This window comes from Thunnus thynnus, chromosome 3 (genome assembly GCF_963924715.1).
Source record: "Thunnus thynnus chromosome 3, fThuThy2.1, whole genome shotgun sequence".
Classification (NCBI taxonomy): Eukaryota; Metazoa; Chordata; class Actinopteri; order Scombriformes; family Scombridae; genus Thunnus; species Thunnus thynnus.
This window is the reverse complement of record NC_089519.1, coordinates 9,681,101-9,689,645: the sequence shown is the minus strand read 5'-3', so window position 1 is coordinate 9,689,645 and position 8,545 is coordinate 9,681,101. Positions and strand designations below refer to the sequence as shown.

The 8,545-nt window shown below is 41.1% G+C and overlaps 1 protein-coding gene across 3 annotated transcripts; it reads left to right on the top strand.

Annotated features, from left to right (window-relative positions):
* LOC137179447 (target of Myb1 membrane trafficking protein-like) lies at positions 1-8,473 on the top strand. 3 transcript variants are annotated; one of them, XM_067584089.1, is made up of 15 exons: positions 1-211; positions 2,568-2,652; positions 3,312-3,390; positions 3,659-3,808; positions 4,264-4,398; positions 4,486-4,635; positions 5,305-5,421; positions 5,949-6,082; positions 6,209-6,251; positions 6,416-6,548; positions 6,943-7,009; positions 7,390-7,465; positions 7,602-7,661; positions 7,777-7,816; positions 7,916-8,473. In XM_067584089.1, the coding sequence occupies exons 1-15, from the start codon at positions 139-141 to the stop codon at positions 8,059-8,061; spliced, it is 1,488 nt and encodes a 495-aa protein (XP_067440190.1). In that variant the 5' UTR covers positions 1-138; the 3' UTR covers positions 8,062-8,473. The 3 variants fall into 3 exon arrangements, with proteins under 3 accessions (XP_067440190.1, XP_067440189.1, XP_067440191.1); XM_067584088.1 differs by having other exon boundaries at positions 6,413-6,548; XM_067584090.1 differs by lacking the exon at positions 1-211 and having other exon boundaries at positions 3,299-3,390; positions 6,413-6,548.
* The last annotated feature ends 72 nt before the right edge of the window (positions 8,474-8,545 follow it).

The following is an 8,545-nucleotide window of genomic DNA, read 5'->3' as shown; positions in this document are numbered from 1 at the left end:
TTTCACGTGACGGCGCAGGAGAGCTAGTGCGCCTCTCAGGCAGCGGTACACACGGAAAGCAAAAGGAAACGCCGCAGCTTTGAGCTCAATACATGTTTGCCTGAACGTCGAGGAGTTGGACGCTTGACATTTTCGAAGATGTTTTCATTCGGGGAGAAAATGGAGTTTCTCATAGGAAACCCCTTTTCAACGCCCGTCGGTCAGAGAATCGGTAAGTCGCAGATGCTTTTAAAACTACACAGAAGTTGTGCACCGTTGGATTCAATTTGGCGTCATTATTTAAATTTATACAAGCAATAACATGTTTCAGCATTTTAAAACCACACTGCCATTGGTGTATAATCACTTCATAACACTTTTACATTTGTTTTTCTATTGTAAATACTCTAAAGTCTTTGTTAATGAACTCCATATTTGACAGAAACATCATTAAAAGCCTCAGAGCTAATCAGACGACAGAGGCGGGCTCATTACCCTCTATCTTTCAGGTGATTGGTGGCTCGGAGTTAAGTGACACGACAATATGCCAACCAGTGATAGCAAAGGAGCCACTTCATTTTTCCTCTCACTTCCTCAATCATATGTGTTTGTCAAGCAGTTTCACACCTCAATCACAAGTGTTACTGACTGTCTTCAACAAGCATATGTCATGACAGACAACGTTTAAGGCAGCAGAGTTTCCTCTAAATGGCTGCTTCTTTTTTTTGTGAAAAACTGCAAATCCCCACACATCCATAAAATGCTTGAGGCCAGCCGGTGATGCCTGGAAAGATGTGTAATCTGGACAGTCATGAGTAGTGAGAAAATGTTACACACCCGTCTCAACCCTCTCTTCCTCTTATCTCATCCACTTCACTTTCTCACACATGAATGTCAGAGAGGCTTCAGCTACTTCTGAGGCGAATGAGAACAGAAGCAGCTGACAGTCACATGAAGTGGAGGGAGCTGGGGAAGGAGGGAGGGGAGGGAGTAGATGTGAGGAGGGGAAGAGAGTAAATGGGATTGAGAAAGGCAGGGGTGAGGGATCGGAGACATGTGTATTGGTGGTGGTGGGGGAGGAGGGGTTGGTGGAAAGGAATGAAGGAGATTTAGAGATTTATGAGGAGCCTGTGAGGGTTGGAGTTCAGGAAAGCTGGCTTTGATTGCTAAGTAGTTCAGAGGGAAAGACATGTTTGAGCTGAAAAACCCATTTTTTCTGAATCAGCCTCTTACTATAAACAATGAGTTCCCATAAAGACAATTTGAGGAGAAACTTCTGTGTTTGTGCTCTGGTTTAAAGTGGGCAGTGTTTGGTTGGAAAAAGGTGATGGTGGGTATTTCCATCTACCAATCTGAATCATAATGTGATGACAGTTTGTTTGCTTATGTTGTCTGGAATGTGCGCCTTTTTCAGTCAAATCAGATCCAGCCACATCCAAACGGTCCAACAAGCCAGCAGATTTAATTGTTAAAGGAGCCAGTGTTATACAAGTTATCAGGGTTATCTTAGTTTGGACCCAGAGACTAAAAGCTTGCTTTACAAACTGGGTGAGGAGGTTGAAAGACATGTGTTTACAAGGCAGGGAGGGTCTCAAAACAGATGCTGTCGAGTTGCATTATGGGAAATGTAGGATCCAGTGTTTTTGGAGCTTGACTCATATTTGGTCAGAATATCTTGACCTCTGGTGCTTCGATTTTGACAATTCACTTTTAAATTTGTATCTCGCAAGTCTCCTAATGGGAAGGGCAATATGAAAACGCTAGAGTGGTACTTTAAGCCTTTCTTAATTAGTAAACTAAGGAAGCTTTTTTGTAACTTTAAAGCTGCTCTAATCAATATTTTTATATCAACAATGGGTCAGATGACTCAACTCTGCAGTTGCCCTCAGCACTGCACAACTTTTGAGCGTTTTAGCTTCTTTCAGCTGATTGTTTTGGTTTTACAGCCTGCAAAGTCTCACTACTCTCTTTAACGTAGTTTCCACATGCAGCAGGCTCTGAAAAAACCAACTGTACACTGTTTGCTCCTCACCAGAATGGCATATATACAAACTTAGCAACTAGCTGGGGAACATAGAGGAGCATTAGCTGCTCTAACCCTTAATCAGGTGACCAGAAACATGGCTCCAAATAAATGCACATGCTGTTGCATATCTGCAGGGTGCGTAAATATGCTTTTTTTTTTTCTAACACACTCTCCACAAGAAGTGTGGTGATAATATGTCAATGCTGTGTCTACAGCTTGTTGCACTGCCCAAAAGTAGCCAAAATGAAAATCAGTGAATGGAAGATTAATTGGTTTAGTTAGTTTAGTTTAGTTTTTTTCCCTTTAACTTTGATTGTCGCTTATTTTGTCACAAATTTTATGATGAAAATACTTGAAAACTATGAAAATACAGATTTTCAGGTGTTTTAATTAATCCTCTGTGCTGTGTAGACTTGCCTGTAGAGATCCATGGATACATTGGATACATAGATTGCAAATATATGAGGATATCGGAAGAAATACGTCTAGTTATTGTGATCCATTTCTTTATCATCTGGTATTACTGTATTTATTTTACATAAAATTCCCTCTCTGTTGATAGAGCGAGCGACCAGCAGCTCTCTGCAGTCGGAGGACTGGGGGCTCAACATGGAGATATGTGATATCATCAACGAGACAGACGAGGGGTAGGAATGATGTAATTTGTTCTGCTCAATGATTTGTGGTCTCTGGCCTGTAGAGACAGAGATTGTCCTGTCCTTTCATTCTTTTTCTTGACTTCTCAATACAAGTCAGAATAATGATTATTGGTGAAAAGAAGAACACGGTAACATGGTTTCATTAAACCACATTAGCTGCTACCTGTCCCCATCTGGGGCATGTTGCCTTACCTTTCTAACTACCTAATACACTGTATGTATGTAGGTCTCCATGTTTACTACTTTTACTACTACTCTTTACTGTGTCACTTTCTTCATGGCTTCTTTTTGCACGGCCGTGCAGCTGGTTGTGACTGAATGAGCTAGTCATGTAGGCTAATCTCAGTGTATGCAGTTTGGTTTGTAATGCTATGAGGAATATCACTGTATGCCTGAAATCCAAAATATTTATAGTAGTTTGACATGTACAGTAAGTTGGTTGTAAGTAAATAGAAATATTTTAGTTACCTTTTTATCAAAAGACTTTAGCTCTTTATCACTGCAGACATGAGCCACAAACAAAGATACCTTCCTTATGTTTTTATCTTCTTTTAGTTTGTTAATGATAATTGCTTACTTTTCTTTTAGAAATATAAACATGGATGAATATGGTAACTGATCATCCAATGCAAAGTTGTGTTTTTCAGGCCCAGAGATGCAGTCAAAGCTATAAAGAAGAGAATCGTTGGAAACAAGAACTTCAGAGAGATCATGTTGGCTCTTACTGTGAGTAATCGTCTGTACGTTAAAGTGTCATTTGCCCCGTCATGAGCTGTGGAATGAGGGGCGTGAGAGTGTAATCTGAAGGCCAGAGTGACCCTTGACCTCACTGGCTGGTGGCTTAGAGGAGACTGTTTCAGTATAAATGCTTATTCAAGTGGCTAAATCAACATTTGTATTGAGACTGTGCAAGAAAAAGCTTCTTTTGGAGCAGCTTGAATGATATTTGCACCTTCTCTCTGCTGCATACTGTAACTGGATCACTGTCACAAAGGTTCTCGAGGCCTGTGTGAAGAACTGCGGCCATCGCTTTCATGTTCTGGTGACGTCTCAGGACTTTGTTGAAGGAGTTTTGGTCCGTTCCATCCTGCCCAAATATAACCCCCCCACTGCCCTTCATGACAGGGTGCTCAGCCTCATACAGGTATGTGGATGCTCTCATAGCACACAGAAACTGTTTGTACTCTGTTTTCTTTCTTTTGCTTTCTTTGAGTGGTTTGACACGTCTTTACCTGTATTGTTAAACAAATCAGTGGTGTGTTGACATCCTACAACTAAGTTTGACTCTATTATGGCTACGGACAAGAACAACAGTGTTATCTTTAGTGTTCTTTGTGATTGAAATAGCTTCATACTGTCCTGCACTATGCAGTGGAAACCAGTTGTATGAAAGCACATTCTAGCAGAAATGATAACATTTGATAGAGTCAGCCTTGTAAAGCCTGCAGGACAATTCCTTTCTGTTCTCTCTATGTGTTGCTTTTCTTGTCTTCTTGTTCTTCTCGCATTTAATCTTTGCTTGTGTGCTGTATTATTGAATACTGATTTAGGAGTCAGTCTCTTTTTATGTATTCATATGTCCTCTGTGTCATCCTCCAGTCGTGGGCGGATGCGTTTCGTAGCTCTCCCTCCCTTGCAGGGGTGGTGTACGTATACGACGACCTGAGGAGACGAGGTCTGGAGTTCCCCATGACAGACCTGGATGCTCTGTCCCCCATCCACACACCCAACAGAGTGAGTCTGTCGACAGAGTGACTCACAAACTCAAACACATACTGTATCTCTCTACCAGACTTCACAGTCTCTGCCCTCATTTTACAGAGTATCCCAGAAAACGGGACTCCCGAGACGACCCCTGTCACCACTCCACCGCATCAACCACAGACTCAAGCCTCTACCAGTGCTCCCATTCAGAATACTTCACCTCCAGTCCAGCCCAGTGAAGGACCAGCCTCACTCTCTGCAGAACAGGTACCACAGTCAAAGACTTCATAGAGCCAGTGAGGAAAGCCAGTACTGACTGATATGGACTGAGGGCTGATGCCGTTGATGATATTTGTAGCCTTAATATCATTTTTTTGAGATTTGTTTTCAGTTTGACAGTAAAGAGACATTTTCTGTTGATCTGTGTCAAAAATCATAATCACTTCCATTGTGATTCACTGTTGCAAAACGATAAAAACATGAAAAAAGGCTTTTTAATACTGACTTGTTATGCAACTAGTAGCAGCTGAACATCCTGTTTTGCTGACCTCCAGAGCTTGATGTTTTCATCTTGCAATAGTGATGGAGAAATGCAGATGGTGATCAGTACATTTTGACATCACTGATGGGTGTGGTTACAGATGCAACTGAGTACACCTCTGACCTCATCCAGTCATACTCAGTGATCCTGGGTGTGGTCAGTGAAGTGAAAAAGACTTGAAACCTTTAACAAGAAAGGTCAGTCAAACATTGCTGTTCAGACTGCTGTTAAGTTACTTTTTACACTTCTCAGTCAAGCCAATGTTGCCTTGACATAACAGAAATGTATTAATCTAATCCTTGGTGCGGGCCACAAAATAACTAGAAAATGGACTGAATTGTGTTGTGGTTTTTGGCTGCTGTTGATTTGTTTTTGTTTTGTTTTCTCTTGTCCAGGAACAGAAGTTGCGGAGTGAGCTGGCGCTTGTGAAGGGAAATCTCACTGTGATGTCTGAAATGCTGAATGAGCTGAAACCTGGGCAGAGTCAGCCGGATGATACAGAGCTGCTACAGGTGTGTGTGTGTCTGACTCAGAATCGTCTATAAGATCTACTTTATCCAAGTCTTGAACTCCAATTCAGAGGGACAATAAGCTTTAATCTCCTATGTATGCATCATCTAGATACTTGTAGTGATGGTACTGTGGAAATTTATAGTTGAAAATGTTGAATAATTTTTTATATCCGCGATAAAGGGCTCCTCTGTAAACTCCCTCATACATGGGAAAATACATGAGGTAGAGTCACTAATTTCTCTCTTTTGACACTTTATGACACTTTTCAATCTCTCTGGTCTTTTGCTCATTCTTTGGTCTTTACCTCCCACTGAATTCTCAAAGCATTTGGTGAAATGTAGGAAATCAGTGACTGGAGGTAGATGAAGCTGTCTAAGGAAAATTGGTTGCACCAAAAAAGCAAATAGGAACACTTGCTCATAAATTAACTTTTGGACAGGATTTAACATCAAAGATGAATGATTATTTTCTTTTAAGTCACTCCATGTCACTAGCTGTGACAACCTCTCCTCCTCTGCCCAAGCAGCAGCTGTACTCGGTGTGTAAGAGCATGCAGACTCGAGTGGTGGAGCTCATCCCTCAGCTGCAGGAAGAAGGATTTATTGAAGAGCTGCTCGTGGTCAACGATGACCTCAACAACGCTTTCATCCGCTATGAGAGGTGTGTGGCAGCCGACCTGTTTTGTATTTTTTTTGGAAGAGATTTTTTGTTATAAGAGTGAAATACAAGTATATGTGACTTGCTTATGGCTGAGTTTATACTCATTGTATTGTAATTGTGTTTTAGGTTTGACAGACTTAACAAGGCACAAACTACAAATACTCCACAGGTAAGAAAGAGCTTGACTTTCTCTTTTGCTTGAAATAATCTTTTGAGTACTCAGTGCTTCAGACAACTGTGAGGTCTGAAGGTTTTCCATCATTTGGACTTAAAGAATATACTCACACACTAGTTGAGTGTGACGCCCATCGCATTGTGTCATCATCCTAGCAGACCCCTGTCAGCAGCCGGAGCCTCATCGACTTCAGCCCTGAACCTTCAACTCTCAGCCAACCTGCTGTCATCACAACAACCAGCCAACCAGCAGCAAGCATTTTGGCCAATCAGAGGCCATCAGCCAACCACAGTGAGTAATCGGTGTATAACTTCTGCTTCTCGTCTGTGCTCTTTTTGCAACACCAAATCCATATGTACATTGAAGTCTCGAGGATGCAGGATTTGCACCTGTGTTTTGCTTTTGTGATGGCAGAAAACTAACTAGGAAAAGAAACTATGGTCACCATGAGGAAATCCTCACAATGCCCTGCTGTTACCATGTTATCTGTTTAGAAAATGCGGGTTTAGACTTGATCAATACCAGAATTTTATAATATTGCTATTGGTGCATACATGACATATCTAGTAAAAATGCTGTTTTCCATGAAGTAAATTTGTGTTATACAGAAAACTAGCGAATAAAGTGAAGTGCTTTGTTTTACAGTCAATTGTGAATTTCTAAATTACAATCTTCTGTCTTGCAGAAGAGGAGGAGGAGTTTGACATGTTTGCCCAAACCAGAGGCAGCTCCCTGGCTGAGCAGAGGAAAAGGTGAGTGGTGCTAACTGGTGACTTACTTACTTAATTATTTATCCTCTTCATCCGGGCTGGGACATACAATAAGGCCTCAATTATAAGCCGCCACTGAACCTTGTCTCATGCTTTGGCCGGTGCTTTGTCTCATGAGAGACCCATTTCTCCCAGTTCCATCATCACTGTCCTTCACCAGGTGGTTTTTGGTCTGCCTCTCTTTCTCCTCCCAGTTGGGGTCATCTCAAGGCAACCTTAGGTGTCCTTTCCTATATATATATATATATATATATATATATATATATATATATATATATAGTTCCTCATTTGAGATAGTTCCTCATTTGAGATCTTGTTAGGCCAGGCTGTCACTATGTGTGTGTGTGTGTTTGTGTGTGTAGTGTCAGGTATGAGGACCCAGGAGCTGTGGAGGGCCTCGCTGGAGCTCTGGACTCAAGGTTGCAGGTCACAGCGGGGGTACGTAGAAAACACTAACACACAAATGGATTTTAACAAGATATTTCCTTTGAATAAACAATGAATAAACTTGTTCTGTACAATGTAATAAACTGCTAAAAGACAGTGTCACCTGATCCTTTACTTTTCTTCTTAGGTGCCACCAGTGAAAAACTCTGTGCAGAATGATATTGACAAATGGCTATCCTGTGATATGGTAAGACTATCTACAGTATATACAGTGCTCTTTTGCAAAAAACAAACTCTTTGACATGTGATAACAGTGTGATGTAATCTTTATTCTTTGTGTTTTGATGTGTTTGAAAATGCAGCAAGACCAGTCTGCAGTTAGTGAGGGAGTTTCCAGTGAAGGTATGTTGATTTCTCTAGTGGTCCATTGCTGCTATTTCTGTGTAAAGATAATGTTTCCTAATTCCTCCTCACACCTCTAACTATATCTGTCCCTTTCAGAGTTTGATAAGTTTTTGGAGGATCGGGCGATGGCAGCAGACCACAGCAGCCAGACGACTCGCAGTGTGCCGCCCTCCACATCCAAACCAATGCCACAATCTAGCCAGCAAGAGAACAGATCACATGACCAGCTTTTTTCGCTCTGAGTTTGGGAACAGAGAAAGAGGAGCAGGTAGATGTAAAGGTCAACATGCACATACCATCACACTGAAATATACGTCACACACTGTGCCAAGTCAGGTTGTCTCTGAAAGTACACACACACACACACAATAAAACCTGTCACTACAGAACTGTTGCCTAGTCAATTCATTGCATAAATGCAGTATTTCTTTGTTAATTCTGCTATTTGTTATGTTTATGTGGTTATAAACAACTTTATGTGACTGTATTTATGAAATGTATAATATGTTATATTATAATGTTGATGTAAACAAAACCTAGATTTGTGTTTACAGTTAAGCATAATGTTGCAAATATGTTTGATATTACACCAAAGTGTGCCTTTGACCCAGACAGCTGATTTTGTGCGAGAGAATAAATGGGGCAAACATGTTTCATCTGTCCTTCTTGTTAATTTGTTCTGCTATGTGATTATTTCGACTACCATGAGAGGAATTTACCCTGAAG

What these genes read in the sequence shown, in the direction of transcription:
- LOC137179447 (XM_067584088.1), top strand. Translation starts at nt 139, where the DNA reads ATGTTTTCATTCGGGGAGAAAATGGAGTTTCTCATAGGAAACCCCTTT. An exon ending in AGATCATGTTGGCTCTTACT is followed by an intron (nt 3,391 to 3,658) that starts GTGAGTAATCGT and finishes ACTGTCACAAAG; the next exon opens with GTTCTCGAGGCCTGTGTGAA. An exon ending in ATGATACAGAGCTGCTACAG is followed by an intron (nt 5,422 to 5,948) that starts GTGTGTGTGTGT and finishes CTGCCCAAGCAG; the next exon opens with CAGCTGTACTCGGTGTGTAA.